This window comes from Cynocephalus volans, chromosome 8 (assembly GCF_027409185.1).
Source record: "Cynocephalus volans isolate mCynVol1 chromosome 8, mCynVol1.pri, whole genome shotgun sequence".
NCBI classification, from domain to species: Eukaryota; Metazoa; Chordata; class Mammalia; order Dermoptera; family Cynocephalidae; genus Cynocephalus; species Cynocephalus volans.
In genome coordinates this window covers 44,501,470-44,523,213 of record NC_084467.1, presented here as the reverse complement: position 1 = coordinate 44,523,213, position 21,744 = coordinate 44,501,470, and the positions used below count along the sequence as shown (strand labels likewise).

The window sequence follows — 21,744 nt, the reverse complement described above, 5'->3', positions numbered from 1 at the left end:
GGCTGCAAGGACAGGGATAATGCTTTTATATTAGTTTTTCTGTAACAAGAATAATCAGCTTTGATATTTTCATCATTTTTTTCTTTAAAAAGAATGAAAAACCAATGGCACCCAGAACTTCTCCGCAGACCCAGAGAATAAAGTTGTCTCATTGGTGTGGCTGGGTTCTTCCTGCCTGGTTCAGCCCAGCCCCATGCCTCCGCCCCTCTCTGCCCATCAGAAAAATGCCTGTGGCCTACCAGGGCAGGGCAGGAAGGGCTCTCAGCAGAGTGACTGTTCCAGCACTTGGGGGAAGAGGGGACAGGGGGGAGGGGCCAGTGCAGCAGTCCAGAAGGTTCCTGTCCCCAAAGGGAGGGAAAGGAACAAAAGCCAGCTTTTGTGAGTTCCAGAGGGCAGCAGGCACCTGGCCGCAGAGCACGGAGGTAACTCTGCGTCTTCTCCTGGGGATGGACGGACAGATGGATGGGGCAGATGGTGAGCTGTTCTGGCCAGTTCTGGCTAGGGGCAAGAGCTGTTGGAGGCACAGGCTGTGGAAGGCTGTGCATGACTCTGTGTGTGTGTGTGTGTGTGCGCGCGCGCACGTGTGCATGCACGTACATGTTTGTGAGCGCACATGTCCACAAGGGAAGGAGCAGGCACCTGTGTGTGCCAGGGAGGGGTCCCACCCTTCCCCAGTCTGCGTGTCTCAGGGGGCATGGCAGCAATGTTGGGTGTGGGGTGGACAGTGTGCTGGTCTGCTGGATGATGTGCAGCCGGCTGTGTGTGTGGCCAGGTTGGGTGTGTGTGAGTGTGACATGTGTCTACACATGTCTGGCTGTGGGACACACTGCAGGAAGGGGTGGGATGTGAGACTGTGTTCAGGCCATGTCATGTGGGACACCCCATGTGTGTAGCACTGGGTGTGTCTGTGTGAGTGTGGCAGAATGGGGGGTAACAGGGCACAGGCTTGTGCTGCAGAAAGGAGTCCGGCGGTCCATTGTCCTGCAGAACACGTAGGAGAGTCAGGGGCCAGGTCAAGGTAGACCCGTCAGCTGCAACCAGCCTGGCGGAGGTGGATTAGAGCTGGGTGGGGCAGGAGGCGCTGGAAGGGGCTCTGGGAAGGCCAGGCTCCTATGACTGAGGAGAGGGAGTTGCCCCTGGGATCCCAGAGCCAGCAGGGCTGCCCACTGGGAGGTGCTCGAGCCAACGTGGATGGGACTAATGGGTACTAGAGAGCCTTTGGGTCCCACCGAACACTCCCTGGGATCTCTCTCAGGGTCCCACTCAATTGACCTAACTATGGCCAATGTCTTCCAGAGGGGGTAGATTCTCTCCCTCCCACCCCAGGACTCTGCACCCCACTCCTGAGGGCCATAGGGTCCTCACTGAATGGCCAGTCACTTCTGTTGCTGACCCCTGGCTCTGCATGAGGATGGTGCCTCAGCAGAAGGGACTCCATCTTCATACCCCAGGACCCCAGGAGTAGGGAAGGGAACTCCCAAGCACCTCCTCTGATGTGCCTGCCCCTGTCACATTCCTCTCTATCATCAGCTTGGGCCCCTCCCTAACTCCCTCTGACACCCACCAAGGGGCTGTTGTCAGCCATCAACAGCCACTCCAGGCTTTTCTCCACGGCCCCCTCTCATGGCTTTTCCCCGGCCCTGGGACCCCCAGCACAGCTCACTCTTAACTAGCCTCTGGCCACATTGACTCTCCTCCTGGCCACTTGCCACCACCATGCCCACTGTCCAACCTGCCTCTCTAGTGTCCCTGCCTACCAGCCCTCCTGGCTGCCCCTCCTTCCCTACCCAGCCTGACCCCAGCATCCATGACTTCAGCCGTTCTCTCGCCAGTACACTCAATTTCTTGTTCCTTGCCCTCCTGTCCCATAGACCTGGCCCAACACCCACCCATGGATGGGTCCAACTGTCCATCTTCTCCCCACCCTGGGTCTGCTGAGCATCTCTTACTGCACAGGGAAAACAGAAGCTGAAGGCATCAAGTGGACATGACTTCATGTCCAGCTCCCAAGCCACTAACCTGCCTGGGACTACAGCCACTCAGCCCTCCATCCCTCCTGCCAAAGGCAGCCCCTGCTACCATTCCCACAGTGGCCCCCACACCCGGCTCTCCATCACCTGCTTAACCTCTGCCAGGCTGGCCTCCCATTCAGCATCCACACCAGCTTCACTCCTTACAAGAGGCATCAAATGAAATGAGCCTTCCTTGAACTTCACAGCCCCTTTCTACTACCAACCTCTCATCCTGAAAGGATTATTGACACTCCCTCGATCCACTTCCTTTCTAGCCATCTCTCCACCCCATCTACCTGGGCGGCTGCTCCCTACAATGTCATGGACAATCTCCATGTGGATAAATCCAGCAGGCCCTTGGCAGTGCTCAGCTCCCTCAGCCTCTCAGCAGTACTGATGTGGCTGACTCCCCTGCTTCTGGAGAAGCCTGTGCATGTACATATCATGTGTGCACATATGCATGTAAGCCTGTGTGCGTGGGTATGCATGAGTGTGCGTGTATGCAAGAATGTACTTGGCCTATGCCCACACATCATAGAGTACATGCATGTGTATCTTCGCGTGCATGTATGTGGCGTGCGTTCTGCATGTGTGTGCTCTGTGAATGTGTGCACATGAGTGTATGTGGGTTGGTGCATGTGTAAGCATGTGTGCATGTGCACATACATGTGCAAACACCCTCTGCCCTTCGCTGTCCATGGTTTTCCTGCCTCCTTTCCTGACTGCTCCATCTCGGTCTCCTCTGCAGGCTCCCCTCCCACTGTGCCTGTCCCCCTCACTTACTGTCCCTGGGCAAGCTCAGGCCCTGCAGCTTCAGTGACTGTCTCAAGACATCACTCCTGAGCCCCAGACCCACACACCCAGCCCACCCCTGGGTGGCTCCCTTCACAGGACTCATCACCTTGGATTAGAATTCCCCAACACGTGCTGGCCTCCCGCAGGCTTGCTGTTATACCCAACCTCTCACCCAGCGCCTGGCACATCCCAAGTGCTCTCATAGGTTTGCAAAATGAATGGATGAAGCAGAAGATGGAGGGCGAAGAATGGACAGAAAGACCCTAGACTGGGGTCAGGGACAGGAAAGTGTGGTGAGAAGTGAGTGCCTCACGCCCTCCCCAAAAGACTACCTACCTAGGTCAGATCTGTGTCACCTTGTCACTATCTCGTTTCCTCTTCTTCTTCATCCTCATCCTCCTCATCCTCTTCCTCTTCCTCTTTCAAGTGGCCACGGTCCTTGGAAACGTCACCAAACTCAAAGTTGCCTTCAATGTCCAAGACCTGCAGGTGCTTCAGCCTCCGGAAGGCACTTTCCACCACAGAGCCCACGGCCAGCTTGTTAAACCTGTGCAAGCCATCCACATGGGGTCGATGCCAGGATCCCAACCTGAGGGTCCCGTGCCTACCCACCCGGCAAATAAAGGGAGAGGGAACAAGCCCTCCCAGAAGATGGCACAGCTAATAGAAAAGGCCGTGGCTGAGAAGCGTGGTGCATTGTGAGGAATACAGGGGTATTCTTCAGGGCAGCTTCAGCTGGGGCAGGAGCTGACACTGGGCCAGTCATCTGTAAAGTGAGGGGGAGTCTGCCTTTGTAGACACTCTCACTACCATTTTGGGAGGAGCAGACATGGGCGCCACCTCTCCACGCACCCTCTGGTGTTAACCCTGAGGCTGAGGCTCCTGGGCTGGGCAGCCTGGAGTCACTGCAGTGCCTAGAGTGCAGTGGCATGCAGGCAAGGCCAGGGCTGAGCTGGGCCAGGGACATACTCAGGTTGAGGGTGATGAGGGTTGCAGCTCCGATCTCAGGCACCTCACCTCTCTGTGCCTTGGCTCCCCTGCAGAAGTCTGAGACACATGCTAGCCCACCCTATTGTTACCAAGCCCAGGGCCTTCTGGTCCGCAGAGTCCCTGGGAGTGCACACACTGCTCTTCTGTTTTCTATCCCCTTCTTTATGATTGGGAAGAGTGGGGGGGATGGGGTGATGGGAAGAGCCACCTGGCTCTGTTGCACCGAAGTCCCTCATATTCTTGGGGAGCTGGGTCCCTGAATCATTACAAACCCTCATCTCTCATCCTCACAGCCCAGCAAGGACCTGAATATCAATGTTCTGGGTCTGCTGTAGCTGTGGACACAGCAGTCACCTGTGATCTCTGGTCCTCAGCTTTCCCAGCTATACATTGGGAAGAGGCTCTCTGGAGTCCTTTCCTGCCACAGTAACATCAATGACACCTGTGTGCACTGGTTTTGAAGGTTTTACAAACCTATGAATCATATCAGGCCTGTCCAGGACTGTCCTCACCTTGAGAGCTGAGACATTGGTTTGGTGGGGTTCTGTGAGTATCCAGCCAGTCAGCAGTGGAGTCGGGCTTCGAATGCTGACCTCTACCTGTGAGCTGTTCCCAACTGTCTGCTTAGAGCTGGGACAAGTGCCAAAGGGGTGTGTGCAGGGCAACAGGGGACCTACTACCTGAGAAAGATCCCCTTGAGGTTGGGTGTGGAGTCGAAGGCATTGGCAGGCACGGCGCTAATCTTGTTGTTCTGCAGGTACAGGTACTCAAGCGATTCAGGTAGCCCCCCGGGGATCTCCGTGAGCTGATTCCCGGCGATGTCCAGCAGCTGCGGGGGTGGCCAGGGGAGTCAGGGACTCCCACCTGTATAAAGTGCTTAACGGCTTACCAAACCCCCACCAAGCTCCCTGCCTATCTAAATCTAATGATAACCCTGTGTGTGGTGGTGGTGGGGGGTCTACAACATGCTGGAACCTCGTGTGCCTGACACTAAACCCTTGTTCTAATTGATGTGCATCCTACCCAGACCAGCCCCTTCTGCTTCCCACATGAATTCACCGCCAAGATGTTTGGGTGTCCCTATCCCTCTTTAACATACCTATCACCTCATCAGACTAAAAACCTCAGACAGGCAAAGGCTAGGGATCCTCTAGCCTTTCAATCTTATTCCACTGGCCCGGGATGGGCACAGAGGGAGGTGCATAGGTGGGGCTGTTTATTTACGGACCTCAGGAGACACATATGCAAGGGCCAGGAGCAAGGGTCTAAGGCCCGCAGTGACCCTGGCACAACTTCTGGGCTCTAGGCTGGTCAGTCTCAGCGTCACCACATGCCTGGAGTCCAGGAGCTGGCAGTCAGAGAAATAGGGATGTGTTTCCCAGGGAGCAGAAGGAACCTGCAGAAGGCAGAAGACCTGCCATGCACTAGCCTTGTGGCTACCCTCATTGCCTCTCTCCCAACCCACACACCTGTGCAGCCATGGGGCAGCACGCCATGATCTCTAAGCTCCCTTCCTCACCCTGAGAGGCTGGATTCAGGCTCAGGAAACTGGGGGCCACGAATCCAGACATGCAGGCAAGTCACCATCAGGATTCAAGGGCAGCACAAGCTTCCTGCACTTTAGGGAGCCTTCCTCTGCCAGCAGGTCTCCCTGCTTCCTTCTGTGTCCCCACAGCACGGGGTGCCCTCCAGACATCTCTACTCTAGCGTTCCTTACTGCCCATGGGCACTGGGCATGTGGAATCCACTCAGACACTGCCTCTGCCCTCAGGAAGCCAGTCTGGCAGGGGAGATGGACACAAAATCTGACGATGACAAGCCAGTGGAATTGGGATGTGATGAGGATGTCTAGGGGAGGGGACTGACCCAGCCTTGGGTCAGGAAAAGCTTTCCAGGGAGAAGGCAGTTAACACAGGTGGGAGCTTGGAAGCAGCAGGAGCAGCTGCTTATAGAAAGATCCAGTGTGAGGAAGAATTCCTCCCCTGTTCCCCACAAGACATCCCTGGTCCAGGCCCAGGGAGATATCTAACCTGCCCATCACTGGGGGAGGGGAAGGAGGACTTTCTGCAGGAGGTGACACCTGAGCTGAGTCCTAAGTATATGTTCCAGAAAGGCAGTGGCCCTCCATCTGTCTTATTCCCCAGTGAGTCCCCAGTCCTTGAACTGCATCTGGCACATGGTGGGAGCTCCGTGAGGGCTTATGGCATGAAGGAATGAGTAGGCATCTCCAGTGAACAAGGTGGGAAAGGGGGCAGTATGAGCTGGGAGCAGGAGCAGAGCAAGCCTTGAAGGCCATGGCAAGGAGTCTGGCCTGGGTTCTAAGTGTAACAGGGAGCCACAGAAGGGTTCTGGACAGGAGCATGGGTTTTTCAAGTTATCCGGGACTGCACATGGAGTACAGGAGTGGAGCACTCCTAGGAAGCTGGGGTCCAGGCAAGAAACAAGGTGGCCCAGCCTCAGGTGCGGGAAGCAGGGATGGAGAGAAGTGGATGGACTGAGAGACATGGTGGTAGAACTGGCAGCTCCCAACAGCCCATCATTACCAGCGGGCAGCAGTGCAAATGGAGATGACAAGGGGGCTTCCAGCTTTCCCGTGGACAGCTGGATGAATGCCATCCTGTCCCTTCAGCGAGTTAGAAAATGCAGCAGGAGAAGTGGGTAAGGAGGAGAAGACAATGGCGTTTGGGGTCCCTTGAGAATGGGCCACTGAGGAACACCCAAGAGGGATGCGCATGTGGCTGAATACCAGTGTCTGGCACTCAGCGGGGTGGTCTGGATGAGGAGAGGCCCCAGCTAAACCTGCAGGACCAGCTGCCCCTAAGTCCCACCCTGCTCCACCTCAGGGCTCTGCCCCCACCATCCCCACTCTCTAGGCCTCTCCGCTGTGCTCTGCTCAGACATCCATTCTGACAGCAACCCTGACGTCATCCTTCCCGGCACTGACTGTGGGCCTACCGCACAGAGGCCATGGGTACAGCAGTGAGCACAGCAGACTAAAACGCCTGCCCCTCAATCTAGCTCGAGGGGAAGGCAACAAGCAGCAAACAGACCACCAAATACCCGGCAGGGATGAGGGTGATGAAGAAAAACAGAGCAGAGGGAAGCCAAGGCCACAGGGTAAGGGAAGGCCTCCCGTGGAGGTGACATTTGAGCAGAGCCCCAAGAGAGGAGCAAGCCCTGAGGACATCTGGGAGAGGGGACAGCTTACAGAGGTCCTGAGCCCCTTATGTTAGGTCTGGTAGTGAAGGGCGGGCCCTGGCAGGGCTGCAGAGGGGCTGTGGCAGGCCAACAGTGAGCCAGTGGTGCAGTCCAACAGTCCCTGACCTGGTTGTACCTCATCCTCCTTCCCAGGTTCTCTGGTGAATTTCCCTTTGGGGCCGCACTCTTTGAGTTGGGAGCTCTCACATTCCTGGACACCCCTGCCTGACTCTGACCATGTGGCCACAGCAGCCACAGCCACTGACCAGCCCCAGAAGGCCTCAAGTAGACTCCCCAATCCCTAGCTATCTTGTGCCATCAGCCCACAGCCAAGCCATGGTCCCCTATCCCCCACCCCCACCCCAAGGCCCAACCTTCTCCAGGCACCTCTTCTTGTCCCTGCAGGTGGATGAGCTTGACTCTTCCATGCCACCCAAACTTCCCCCCCCACCCCCCCACCCCACCCCCCCGTCGTTCTGAACCATGGATCCCCCTACCTGCAGCCATGACCTCCCCTTACCCCCACAGCCCTTCTCAAACCTAGATCTGCAGGTGCTGAGCTCAGCCTGGCCATATCAGAGACATCTCCTTCACCTGGTCCCAGCAGATGGGCTCGGAACAGCCATAACAGCACTACCCACCACAGGCAGGGCCCAGCCCCCTCCCTTCCCCCTTACCTGCAGATGGGCGAGGTCCCCCCAAGCGCGGGGACCCAGGGCCCGGCTGCGCAGTCGGTTTCCGGTGAGGTACAGCTCGCGCAGCTGGGCCATGCCCGCCAGCGCCCCCCGCGCCAGGGCAGACAGCTCATTGCGCTTGACCTTCAGCACGTGCACGTTGCGGGGCAGCCCGGGTGGCAGTGTGTGCAGGCGGTTGCCCGACAGGTCCAGTGAGCGCAGCAGGCGCAGCTTGCGGAAGGCGTCGCGGTGCACCTGCGGGCTGGTGATGCGATTGTAGCTGAGGTTGAGCTCCTCCAGGAAGTAGGTGGTGGCGAAGTCGTCGCGGCCGATGCCCGCGATCTGGTTATGCAGGATCATGAGGGTGCGCACGCGTCGGGGCAGGCCGCTGGGCACGCGCTCCAGCGCATTGTTGTACAGGTGCACCGTGTGCAGGCGCTTGAGGCCCTGGAAGGCCCGCGGGTGGATGCCATGAGCCCGCAGCTGGTTGCTGTGTAGCAGCAGGTACTCGAGGCTGCGGATGGGGGTCAGCACGTCAGCGTCCACACTGCGGATGACGTTCTTCTCCAGGTGCAGCAGCACCAGGCTGCGTGGCAGCCCGGCTGGGACCCGCGACAGGTTGTTGCTGGACAGATCCAGGTACTCCAGGCTGGAGAGCTTCCTAGGGGAAAGAGGGAATTAGGACGGTTGGCACAAGCCCGCATTGCGCTTGTTTCCATTATTCCCAGGGGAATTAGCTTGGGAACTACCTCTAATTCATCCCAGCTCTGCCACTCACTGACTGGGGGACCTCAGTCCTCTCCCAGACTCTCAACGGGTTGACTAAATGGTATGCTGCTGTAGGATGGATCTAGCAGTTTCTAACACATGGAAGCTTATTTGAAGACCACTATTTAATCTTTTGGTAGCTTTTTGTGGCTACCCTGGGCCCTAGAAAATGAAAGTATATTTGCCTTCAGCAAGAATGTTCGAGTTTGTATTTCACACCAAGGCCACCTCTGCAGATGCCTCCTTGCCTCTCTGGAATCTTGGCAGGCCCTACCTATAACACATTGCTTGTTTTTGGACACAGAGATGTCGACAGAAGCACAAGCCTCAAACTTCCTTCTCCAGGGAAATCAGCTAGGGGAGGTGGGCAAGGGATGCGTGTGAGAGGGCTTGGCTGGGTGGTGAGCCCAGAGAGGAACTTCCTGGGCGCATGGTCACATGAGGGTGTGGTGAGATGGGGACTCACCAGAAGGTCTCGTTGTCGAGGCCTTCATCGGTCAGGTAGTTGTTCTGCAGGTACAGCTCACGCAGGTTGCTCAGCTCACTGAAGGCCCCTGGGGGGATCTTCTCTAGCTTGTTGTTCTGTGGGGCGGGAAGGAAGGGAGGAGAGTGTGAGGGAGACCCAAGGGGCAAGGTCAGGGCCTCAAGATGAGGTGTGGAGGGGGGTCTGGGGAGCCACCAGAAGGAGACCCAGGCCTGGAGCATCCTAGGTATGGTGTTGACAGCTGTCCCCCCTCCTCCCCCACCCCCCATGCCCTGCACCAAAGGCCAGATACCGGGCTTCTGCCTGCTTCTCCACAGTGGACTCTGCTCTTGGCCCCACAACCTCACGCAGGCAGCACCTGTGCCCTTGTGGGCTGGGCTGTCCCTGCTTCAAGTCTCTGCTCACATGCTCTGGCGGTGGGGTCAGCTGTCCCCCTCCCTGCCCTCTCCCCTCCCCACCTTGAGATGCAGCTTGTACAGGGCAGGCGGCAGGTGCTTGGGCACGTGGCGCAGGAAGTTGCTGGACAGGATGAGGATCTCAACGTTGCTGGAGCCGTTGAACATGTTGTCTGGCAACCCAGCATCGGCCAGCTTGTTGTTGTGTAGGTACACGGACCTGCGGGTCAAGGCACAGGTCCTTGCCCCACCTGGGCTCCCCCTGGCCCCTGAGCCAGCTCACCTGGTGAGCCTCCAAACCCTGCTCAGCCTGAGTCTAGGGCCCAAGAATGCTCTCCTCCCATTCAAACCCAAGGGTGCAGAGCTAGAAGAGCCTCAGACCCTGCCTACACAGCTGAGGGGACCAAGGACCAGAAGGAGCCATGCCCCACCAGAATCACCCAAGAAGTTAGTGGCAGAAATAGGATTTCCTGACTCCCAGTCAGGCTCCTCCGCACTTTTCAAGGTCCTCAGCCAACCCCCAACCTCCATGGCCTGGAGTCCTTGCCTCCCTCTCAGCTCCTTCGTCCCTGCCTGCCTTCCCCACACAGTCTGGCTCTGGGTTCTACAGGACTTTCTGAAGACAGGGCCTATCCTTGCCTGCCCCTTTGCCCCCAGTGCCCAGCACAGGGCCTGGCTCAGAGGAGGTGACCCTCATTCATTCAGCAAATATATAGTAAATATATCACATAATATATTAAATATATACGTACATGTACACATACTTGTGTATAAATCAATGTATGTACTATGGGCCAGGCCTGTCTAGACTCTGAAGATATAACAGTGGACATAACCAACAAGACCCTGCCCTCAGGGAGCTAACATAGTTATCCTCTGCTCCTCCAGCACCTGGATGTCCCTCCACTGCAGCCCCACTGCACAAGTCCCTCCTCCAGGGCCTGTCCATGTTCGCACAGGATAGGCAGCCTCCATCTCAGCCCTGCCCCATTCCCCAGTCTGAGCCTAGGGCCACCCCTCTGACTCTGACCTCAAGTTTGGCTTCTGGCCAAAGGTGAGCCCATAGATCTTGGTGAGATAGTTGGCAGCAAAGTCCACACTGATCAGGGCGTTTGGCAGGAATCGGGGTGCCAAGGTCAGCTGGAAAGGGAAGAGTTGGGGCAGAAAGACCAATGGGGGCAGAGGCCAGCTCTGGGTGCCACTGCCTGCTGCTCATCTGGCCCCTTTAATTTTCTCCTCCCTGTAACCAGGGCCATCTTCCTAATATGGAGACCTTCCCACTCCCCTAATAAAACAAGAAAAAACCCTCCCAGCTCCCCCAGCCCTTAGCTTGGCATTCAAAGCCCTCCAGACCTGTCTCCAGCCCTGCCTGTCCTCCTGGGCTCATCCTGGGTGCATGGAAGGGTAGAAGTAGGATATGACTTTTAAAGGTCGCTTTGGCTGCTCTAAGGAGAAGGATGGGGAGCAAATGAGGAAGCAGTGGCATCCACGTGAGGGGTGGCAGCCTAGTGCCATGGGGGACTGGGGACGTGCCGTGGACTGGACATGGGTAAGGGGAGCTTAGAATCCAGAAGCACTTCTGGATCTGTGGCTCACACCAGTGGTGCTGTAGGTGGTTAGAAATGTCCTTTACACGGATGGGAATACGGAGGAGATGGGGTTTGGTGGCTGTGGGCAGGACGCAGTAGCTCTATTTCCATTAGACATCTAGCAGAGAAGTCAAGGAGGCAGGCAGATCTTTGAGTCTCCAGCCTGAGGAGTGGAAAGGGCTGGAGACTGCCACTGGGCGTGGCCATGATGCAGATGAGAGTCAAAGCCTGGGAGGGCAGGGATCACTTCAGAGGAGTTCAGAGGGAGAAGGGGCCAAATATCTTAAGCTTGAGTGCCTTTGTGCTTTCCCTGACGCTGTCCCTTCTACTATAATGCCCTCCCCCGGGGCCCCTGGCTGGAATCCTATTACTCTTCATGCCCCTGCTCAAATGCCATCTCCTCCAGGAAGCACTCTAAGTGCCCCCTCCCCAGTGGGGACAAGCTCTCCCTCCCCTATACTCCTGTAGGCCTTGGCTTCTGTCTTTATTATCTGACATACTCTGATGCCCTGAGTTACCGGCCTGGGGTCTCTTTTGCCCCCCCCCCCCACTGGGAAATGTCTGTGCAGCAACGGGGACCCAGCGGCCAGCTGAGTAAAGGCCCTGGCAAAAGTTCACAGAACTCAGTGGAAGACAGCACCAGGAGGACAGGGCAGCATGCCCCCGCCCTGCCTCAGGCCCCTCACCTTGTTATTGGCCAGGTACAGATAATTAAGGCTGGTCAGATGCTCAAACGCCTCCTCCGGGAGCCCTTCAAAGTACAGGCATCGGTCAGAGCCCTGGATGAAGGAGACGCTACAGGGGAGCATTGCGAGCGCCCACCTCCTCCCCCATGGCCACCCCACTTGCCAGGACAAGCAGTGGGGGCCAGGGGCAGCTCAGATCCCTTCTCAGTCAGTCCCAACAGGCTTGCCCGGCCCCATTTTCTTTCTCCTTGCTCACACGGGTCCAAGCCCAAAGGAGCAAGCAGTTAAGTGTCTGCTGAGGGACTGAGTGATCCTTCACCCTGAGTGGGAATGATCCCGGTAAGGTCAGGCCACCAGGCAGAGGACCCGACCTGACTCTTTCCTGTTCCCTCTTCATCCCCAGCCCCATCCATGGCAGGTGGGGCCGAGCTGGGATGTTTCCATGCAGGGCGGGGCCGAGGGCCCTGGACGTCCCCACCACCTGGCTTGCCCCTGCCCCATCTGGCAGAGGTAGTGTCAGGACTCAGCTGTCGCAGGGAGCCTGGCCAGGATGGCTCCTCTCCAGCCCTGAGGCCGGCCTCTGACACTCGGTTCCAGGCTCCAAGACCCCCAGATGCTGGGATCCACCCAAGTTTCTAACAAGAGGGAACAGTTATATAAACCGTGGTACAGCCCTCCATGGAATACCCTGCTGCTGCTTTGTACAGTGACGGTCAGTGAGAGCTTTAGCAACATGAGAAATGCTGCTGAGCTAATTGCTAAGTGAAACAAAGCAGGTTATAATATCTGCAATATGAGTTCAGCTACGAATTTTAAAATGCAAAGAAAAAAAGGCTAGATTGGGTTGTGGTGATAGCTGCGCAACTGTATACACTTACTAAAACTCATTGAATTGTACCTTTAAATTGGTTAAATCTTACATTTTATAAATTATACCTCAATAAAGCTGCTTTTTAAAAAATGGAAAGAAGTATACCCAAATATCAATAGTGATTAATTCCAAGTGGCTGAAATATGAGTGTTATTTTTTTCTTTCCATCTTATTTTCCAAATTTTCTCTCCCAACCATGTATTATTCTCATCAGGAAAAAAAAAAAAAAAAAAACTTTTTAAAATTTGAGGACTCTACAATCCTTTAATGCTAAAGGTTCTCTGTGAATTGACGATTCTAAGAGAAGGTCCTAGGAAGCTAAGCTTCTCCAAAGCCTCCCCCGGCCTGTCTCCCAGGTCTCAGAAACACCCAAGGGTGGCTTTTAGGTGGCAAGAGGGAGCCCCTTGTGCGTGTGGAGGTGGTCCTCATGCAGCTCCGCTGCCAACCCAGCCCAGGCCTGCTCTTCTCTGTAGAATCTCAGGATCTGCAGGGCCAAGCTCTGGCATCTGGCACCACTCAGGCCCCGAGTCCCTACCTGTGTCCCCAACCCTGGGCTTTGGGCAACCCCTCACCTCGGGAAGTCAGGCGGTTGTTCTGAAGGTTCAGAGTCTCCAGCCGGTGAAGCCGAGAGAGCTCCTCAGGGTAGATCTTCTCCAGCTGGTTGTTCTGGGGAGATGTCGGGCGTGGGGTTTGGCGATGAGGAGCCAGCATCAGCCTGGTGGGGGAGTGTCCAGGGCTCCTGCCCCTCCCCTAATCCCCAGTCCTAGGAGCCAGTGCCTCTGTTGGGCACTTCCCTTAGGATCTCCCCCATAGCAGATAGACCCTGAGTGCCGGTTCTGAGCCAAGACTCGATATGGGCACTGGGGACACAATAGCAGTGACCACAACAAATGTGTGAGTCCCTCCTTCTATGAGCCAACACATGGACCTCCATGGGCAGCTCAAACTTGTCTACCCTGCAGATCTGCTCCCCGAGTGTTCCCACTCAGTGACAGGTGTCCACAGCTATTCCCCAAGCCAGAACCACTTTTGCTTCCCTTTCTTGGCCCTGCAGTCCCCACCCCTCTTGGAATGCTTTAACACTTGGGGCAAGTAGCACTTCCTCCAGAAGCCTTCCTGGGTTGGATGGGGGCTGGATTAGAAGCCTGCTCTGGGCGTCTTCCTACTGATATCAGATGGAAGTAGGCACAAGTCCTACTTCCATCTGATATCTCTATCTGTGTGGGTCTCTGCCTCGCCCACACACTGTGAGCACCTGACAGGCAGGAAGTGTCCAAGTCCTCCCTACATGCCCAGCATCCCACACAGGACCGGAGGCGTGGAGCAGGTACTCAACAGATAGTCTACGTAGGAATGAACGAGCACCTGAACCAACTATAAGAGCTATCTTTACCTTGTCCTGTCCCCTCATTGGCTATCCTGGCCTTGGGCTCCCACAGCTGCCTGCCCAGACCCACACGTGTTGCGTGACCATGGATAGGTCACCTTCCCTCACAGGTCTGACCTCCTCTGGAAATGGGTAGAACAGCCTCTCCCACTCCACAGGGCTGCTGGGCCACACAAGGCTATCATGGGTGCACCAGGGCTTCCAGAGTCCCCCATTCTGGAACACAATGTCTCACTTCTCAAGGTTCCAAAGTCCAGCTGTGCCTCAGCAGGGGAGAGCACTCTGTCCTCTGATCCTCCAGAGCACTCTAGTCCTTTGCTCTGGTTTTGCTGTTCTGGTAACAGCATCTGCAGTGCCCTGACTGTCTGTTCAGAGGGTCAGCTGTCAGGCAGGTCTGTGTCCATTTTCAGACAGAGCCTGACTCTACTTACTGGGCCTCAGCCCACACTCCTAAAGTGAACAAAGCAGGTTATAATATCACGGTGCCCTGTGACTGGGACATCAAGAGGGGGTGCCATGTGGATGGGACCAGGACTCTGTCAGTCTGACCTGCCCTAGCACCCTGTATCTAGGGGTGGGGAGCCACAGTATTGAAGGTTCTAGGTGAACAGGTTACCATGAGTGTTGGTGATTCTGGGATGGGGGCCATGAGTGCAGGGGCCAGCCCCTGGTTACCACTGGCATGATGTTGGTCTCACCTGCAGGGACAGGTGGTTGGTATGCTCAGGCAGGTCCCCTGGGAACTCACGCAGGTCAATGCCACCACAGTCCACGACACCCTCTTGGGAGCAGGCACAGTCTTGGGGGCAGTCGATTGTAGCTGGGCCAGGCCCTGGCTCCTCAGGGCTCAGGACCAGCACTGGCTCCTCCTCCACAAATTCGTTCTCTTCAGGTCTCAGGCTGTGGGTACCGCTTTGGCCAGACACCGGGGCCCTCACCGAAAGCACAGATCCCAGGTGCAGCTGCGGTGGTAACAGCAGCAGGAGCAGCAGCACCCTGCTCTGGGCCATGGTACCTGCAGGAGGAGTCGAGTCAGACCCACCTTCACACCAGGGCTGACCATCTGTTAGGTACAGTGGGTAAACAGCTAGGGCCCTCGAGAGTCACAACTGGGCCCTCTCTGGCACAGGCAGTGCCTGCTCTGGACCCTGTCCTCGGCACCCAGCTGATTTGTCAACGGCCTCCCTCCCCATCCCAGTCAACTGTCATCTGGGCTGCCCCCTGGAGGGGTGGGAAGATGAAGCCCTGTCCTTAGGCTGGTCTGCAAAACCTACTGCAACCCTCACCAGTCTTGGCCCCAAGGAATCTGTACCCCCCATTTCAGAAGGGGAAGCTGAGGCAAGACCTGGTCTTTGCTGAGCTCCTGCTGCCCTGGCACAGGCCATGCTGGGAGACCCTGTTTCTCCTCTGGCAGCCACAGGCCACTGCAGTCCAGTACCAGCAGGGTGCGTCTCAACTCTTAGCTTGCCATTCTCAGATCTTCATACTTGGCTCTGCCTCTCTCCCAACTCCTTCCCCTAACTGCCCCCAGTAACACAAGACTATTTAGTAGTTTCTCCCTCCGGGCCTTTGCACATGCTGTTCCTTCTGCCTGGAATGCCCTTCCCCTTTCTTCTGGACTCCAGTGTTATGATGGGGAAGATTCTCAGATGCCCCAGAGCTCTCCACTATACGCTGCCCCAGGGCTTAGCATTAGCAGGGTTGGGTTGCGAATATGCAGAGGAGTCTTTTCCCCACACAAGGTTGTGGGCAACTCTCCATGTCTGGGTGCAGGCCAAGCCCAGAGCCTGGCATAGAAAAGGTATTAGTGAATGGGGCTGCTGCCCCCATGCCCTCCCCTGTCCCATTGCTGAGGTTTATACCCTCTGCTGTCCTAACCAGGGCCTGGTGTGCTCACATGCCCACTGCTACCTGCAGGAGACCACTCCCCAGCATGGCCCCCTGGTGCAGCAGGATGTGGGGGGGGGGGTGCCGGGGAAGGTCTCAGGCCCACTGAGGAAGATGCTGGGGTGCCATTGTGCCAGCAGTCCCATGGGCCTAGGCTTGGCTCAGGGCTGGATCCCTGAGTTTACAGGGACTCAGACATCTCTAGGATGTGACAAGTTGTGACAGCAGGAGCTCAGGTACATTGACTCTAAAATCCCACAGACCCAGTTTGAGTCCCACCTCCACCACTTTGGGGCTCTCCCCTCTGAGCCTCAGTTTCCTCATCTGTATGATGCAGACAATACATCTAAACTCACAGCTGCCGTGAGGAGTCAGTGAGATAACAGATGTAAAGTACCTGGCACCTATCAGGTGGTGAGGAGCTGCTATCACTACCTAGCAACTGGGCACAGTAACATGCTTCATCAAGTGAGCAGGAGGCGCTGCAGCGAGCATAAGGGCTTGGGCTGAGCAGTGCCTGGCTTGGGCTGAGCCTCTCCGCCCACCTCTCAATCGAGAACTACAACCCACTGAGCAGTTAGAAGAGTCTGATGAGACATTTGGCCTCGGAGGGTTTGGTAAACTGGGAATTTGACAATGACACTGATGTCTGGTTGAGAAGGCTTCAGAGCCAGCAGCCAGGGCTGAGGTCTCAGCTCTGGCTCTTATCAGCTATGTGACTTGGGGCAAGTTTTGTAACTTTTTGAACCTCAGCCTCCTCCCCTACCCTTGGGGATGATAAGAGAACTGTCCTCGTGGGGAGGTTGTGAGGTGTCAGTGAGATGCACGTTCTGCACACATTAAGTGCTCAATGAACCTGAGCTCTTCCTACAACTAACCATCTGCTCGCGGGCATGCCCTGCAGCCCAACCACAACATCACCCACCCCAGAGTCCCTGCTTCCTCACCTTCCCACTTGGGCTTTTCAACACAGGCCTAGGCCTACCTCCCCCCAGAAGGTGTTGCAGACTCTCTGGCCATCTATGAATTCCAGCTGCCAGTGGCTGCTGTGCTATTTCACATACCGCTTTGCTTCCATCACTGGCTCCGCCAACTCTCTAAGAGGAGGCCCCGTCTGCACCCGGCTCTGTGCTGGGCACCAGGGACACAGGTGAGGTAAATAAGGCCCTATGGTGTGGCAGACCCCAGTACCAATAACCATTGCCCACCCAGACTTGGGTGGGGGTGCATGGGGTCCTGAGGAACATGGGTCCCCAGAGGGAAAAGGTGTGAGAAGGGAGAAGAGGGACGGCAGCCAGGCTTGCTTGACCCTACAGGGCCACATGGCCCAGACAGACTGGGTCCTGCTAGAGAACCAGGGAGATAGCACACACAGAGTTCCTGGGCTCAGAGATCAGTCGGCAGCAGCAAGGGATGCCCATGGCATCCTGGCCCTATGCTCGCCCTGCCACACTTCTACTACACCTGTCCCCTGACCAAATGCTAGTCCACAGACCATCATGCGCACGGCACATGAGCACACCACAGCTAGTTCCAACAGCCTTCAGCCCCTAGAACCGCCAGCATTAGACTGGAGCAAGCTTCCTGCCTCCTTGCCCGTCTGACGCCCCCTGCAGATTGGGGCTCTGAGAGGCGGAGTGCTGGAACATGCCCCAGCCCCAATTCAATCAGGGCAGGAGACCAGGAGGAAGTATCCAGGAGAAGGAACTCTGGTCCTCACATATTCTGTACATTCATTGGACAGGCTGTCCTGCCTCCCTCAACTTCAGTTTTATATCTGTAAAAATCTGTAAACTATATCCATAAAAATATTTAATTTATATAAACATTCTGAATCATATTGAAAATGTTATCACCACTTTATAGATCAGGGAGCTGTCAATGTCTATATTTGGGACCGGCCAATGTAACAGCTGTTAAGTGACAAAGCCAAGTTCCCATCCCAGGTCTCAAGTACAATGCTATGCTGCTCTCCCCTGGGCCAAGCTGGGTGCTGGGAACCCAGACAAAAGACTCAGGCATGGCTCTTGCCCTTGTGAAGCTCACAGCTGCACTGTCCGCTCCAGTAGCCATTTGCCCCATGTGGCTATTGAGCACTTAAAATGTGGCTAGTCCATACTGAGACATGTTATAAAAACATGGATTTTTATCCATGGATAAAAATGTGTGGTATACATGGATTTCAAAGATGTAGCACCAAAAAAGTGTAAAATACCTCATTAATACTAATATTGATGATATCTCACAAAATATCTCATTTTTATTTTTATATTGATTATATGATAATATTTTGGATAACTTGGGTTAAATAAAATAAAATTAAGTTTGTTTCATTTTGCTCTTTTTAATGTGGCTTGCATTTGTAGCTCACATATTTCTATTGGACAGTGCTGGTCTACAGCATCATGTGTAAACTGAGTATTATAATCCCAGTGTCATGAGAGGTATGGGGAAAGCTTAGAGTCCATCGGGGCCCAGAAGAAGCCTAACCTTGCCTGGGCCAGAGAAGGCTTCCCAGAAGAAGAGATGCCTGATCCAGCTATTCTGAAGGATGAATGTCAGGCTAAAGAGAAAGGGAAATACAGTCAAGGAGGTCAGCGTGTGCAGAGGCCTAGGGGCAAGAAAGTCCACACTATGAATTCTACGAAGCTCATAACTGTCTGGTGGGGGATGGGGACTGGCAGTGATATGAGTGGGCACAGTGGCCACATGTCCAGCCAACAAGGAGGTACACGAAGGCCAGGTTCGGGAGTGTGAGCTTCATCTTTGGAGGATGAAGAGCCATGGAAGGACAGGAGTGTGACACTGGCTGGTTATGGATGGACTGTGAGGCTGTACAATGGCACAGGCAAGGGATGATGAGCCTGGTCTGGGCAGAGATGGGGGTGCTGGACACAGGGATGGAAAGGAGGAGCTGTCTTCGAGGGAAAAGCATGGCAACTCTCCTCCCCCCAGCCGGACCTGGGATCTTGGGCAGCTCCAGCTTTACCACCTGGCTTGCTGTATGACCTTGGCCCCACCACTGACCAATCTGAGTCTCAATTTCCACCTTGTTTTTCTAAGAATGTGGAGCAAGATAAACCCCCGAAACCTATTCTGTGTGCCTAGCCATGTGGAAGGTGTGTGGGGAAAAACAGAGGACACAGCAGATGCCTGGTCTCCAGGGGCTTCAAGTCCACCTGGGGAGGAACAACTCACACCCCTGGGACAGAGGGGCAGCTTAGTCTGTGGTGAGCTCCTCCTCACTGGAGAGTTTTAGAGATGGAAGGACATAGGTTCCAATCCTGACTGCCGTGTGAGCCTGGACAAGTCACCACACTGCTCTGGGCCCCTGTTTACTAGACTAGGAAATGGAGATGGGAGCTACTGGTGAGGATTAAATGAAATGACGGCCTAGCACGATGCTAGCACCAGGTAGGTGTGCCATACACAGGGTTACTGTTACTGAGGAAGTAAGTGGGATTCGCTGCCCCCCTACCTCCAGCTTGGGGAACCAAGCTTCGAGGCACACAGTGGGGGATTAAGGCAGGACTAGAGGAAGGAATGGGAAAACCCAAATCAGGAGGCAGCTCCTCAGCCCCCAGCACCACCCTCCTCCTCCACTCAAATTCAGTAAAAATTCACTAAAAATTCACTGATCACCTGCTCTGTATGGGGCCCCAAACGGCTGCATCTTGTTGACTCTAATAGAAATGCCAGGACTAAAAGTTTGTCTTCCTATTTTGCAGCTTCGGATCTCAAGCGCAAAGGGGCTCCCATTGCTATCCATAGAAAACTTCCTCAAATGCCCCCGCTTCAGGAAGCCTCTCCTGCCACTTGGCTGGGTTAGGGTGTTCCTGAGTGCTCCCACCACACCACCAGCCCACTTCATCCTTCAGGGCTCAGCTGAGCCTCCCCTGGCTCCCTGCTGAATGAATGAATGAGTTTGTGAAAGGCAGAGTTAGAAAACATCTGCAATATTATCTGGTGTGACTCCCTCAATTTACAGATTAGTATGTTAAAGCAAGGCCAGGACTAAAATCTGAATCTTCTGCCCCTGCCTTGAGGGGGTCTTGAAGACTGAGTAGGAGTTCTCCAAGTGGACAAAGGGGAGGTCAGGCACTCCAGGCAGAGGGAAGGGCACAAGCAAAAGGTATTGGTGTGGGATGGGAGAAGGGTGAGGTTTGTTTAAGAAAAGGTAAACGGGGAGGGAGGTTGGGGCTGAAGGCCTAGGTTGCCAAGAGCATAGGCCACAGTGCGAAGTTATTAGTGATAGGGAGCCATCAAGGGCTCCAGGCAGGTCATGGTCAGTGTTCTTATGTATGACTCTACCAGGCCTAAAGGTGCTACTGTCAGTCACCCCCCATCCAAGATTCAGACAGAAGGGACAAAGTATGCTCCCACAAGAGGACGTGAACACAGTCATTTGAATCTGACACTTCTTAACTTGCATTATAGGCTAGAGAAGACTGAGTCCTAGGCCCCAAGAGTGGCCATAAGGCACAGAACCCCCAGTCCAGTCACTGGTCTTTCCCATGGCAGCCCACAGGCTCTTCCGAGTGGTGTGAGACCTGTCATCTGCCCCCCACCCCACCCCCGCCTCACCTTGACCTTCCCACTGCGGAGGGTTTCTGTTCAAGGGAGGGGTGGGGGGCAGGACCACCTAGGGGCTCTCCCGGCTCACACAAGTGGTGCTTCTTGGAATCAGGCAGATCACAGCTTCCCTTTCCCCGGCTGACCCGAACTCAAAAGGCAAACGCTCAGGTTGCGTGGGCCTCGACAGGTCCGTAATTTGCTCCAGGCTCTGGGTCCGCATCCCTCTGCGCCTCCCGGACCGGGGACCGTCAGCTCCGCATGCGCCCCGGCCAGGGCGCTCGCCCCGTGCTACCGCGCTTGCTCCTCCCCAGTTTAGGCTGCAGCTGCCTTCCATCCCCAACCCCAGCCCCGGAGGCCACTAGGAGCTCGCTGCCACCACCACCGCCTCTGCCGCCACCTCCTCTTCCACCTGTCGGTACGTCAGGTATTCCAACGCCGAGATCTCTTCCCCCGCCCTAGGCACCCGCAACCTGGGGCTTCAGCTGCATTTAGCAGCAGGGCGCCGACCTTGCTCCTTGCGCTCCGCGGCCGCTCACCCCCCTACCCCCTCTTCATTCAGCTGTCACGACGGGAAGCAGCCGCGTAGACAGACAGACGGATTCCAGGCCGTCGGTTGAGAGCTTTTGGCTCAGCCTGTGCGCAGCGCTGGGCTGGGGCGGCGCAGCGGCCGGGGGAGCCGAGCCCCGGAGCGGGTCTGGGCAACGCACGTGCGGGGTCCGCCTCACCTGTCCACCCGCCCTGCGGGCGGATCTCTGCCCCTCTCTGGGCCTCAGTTTCTCTATCCGTAAGGAGGTCGGAGGTTGAACTAACTGGGGCCCCAGATGAGTTGATGTGGAAAGACGCGGGAAACGCTGGACCCGGGCTCTAGGCAGAGGGGTCCACGCCCCTGCCCAGTTCCACCTGCCCCCACATTCCCTGTCGCCCGCCGCGTCCTTCCACCCGCCTCCCATTCGCCCTCAGATTCTTTCCAGATGTGCGCAGCGGGAGGGGCCCGGGGGCTGGGACCAGTCTCGGGCCAGAGAGGAGAAAAGGCCCCTGCCCGGGTGCTGATGGCGCAGGGGTCGCACCCCGGAGGGGAAGATCTCCGGCCATGCCCTGGGTGCAGGGTCGGACGGAGGGGGTGAGACGCGGCGGCCCCGCCCCGTACAGCTGCTGGGGCCGTCCGGAGAAGGCGGGGAAGTCTGAGTCTGCTGCCCAGGCTCGGCCCCCGGCCCCTCGGCGCCCCCAGCCGCCTGCGCCCGGTACCTGCTGCGCCTCCGTGCAGTGCCGCGCCCCGCCGGCCGAACGCGCTCCCCGGAGTGTCGGCTGCGCTCCGCGGGCGCTGGCTCCTTCCATTCAAGTCGAGCCGTGCGCTCCGCGACGCAAGTTTTGTTGTGGGTTTTCTCCTCCCCGCCTCTCCCCCGCCCCCTCTCCCCCGCGTGCATCTGCTGGAC

General features: G+C 56.2%; 1 protein-coding gene across 1 annotated transcript; it reads right to left on the bottom strand.

The window, feature by feature from the left end:
- Positions 1-31: 31 nt before the first annotated feature.
- On the bottom strand, positions 32-21,638 carry PODN (podocan). The gene is made up of 11 exons (XM_063105645.1): positions 21,557-21,638; positions 14,548-14,864; positions 13,035-13,128; positions 11,592-11,656; positions 10,347-10,456; positions 9,380-9,536; positions 8,904-9,019; positions 7,673-8,330; positions 4,478-4,626; positions 3,144-3,354; positions 32-981 (listed from the first exon to the last, which is right to left on the bottom strand). The coding sequence occupies exons 2-10, from the start codon at positions 14,857-14,859 to the stop codon at positions 3,171-3,173; spliced, it is 1,845 nt and encodes a 614-aa protein (XP_062961715.1). The 5' UTR covers positions 14,860-14,864; positions 21,557-21,638; the 3' UTR covers positions 32-981; positions 3,144-3,170.
- Positions 21,639-21,744: the final 106 nt, after the last annotated feature.

Coding starts and splice junctions, on each gene's coding strand:
- PODN (XM_063105645.1), bottom strand. CDS start 14,859: ATGGCCCAGAGCAGGGTGCTGCTGCTCCTGCTGCTGTTACCACCGCAG. Junction 13,129..14,547: donor CCAACCACCTGTCCCTGCAG/GTGAGACCAACA, acceptor ACATCTCCCCAG/AACAACCAGCTGGAGAAGAT. Junction 8,331..8,903: donor CTCGACAACGAGACCTTCTG/GTGAGTCCCCAT, acceptor TCTTTCCCCTAG/GAAGCTCTCCAGCCTGGAGT.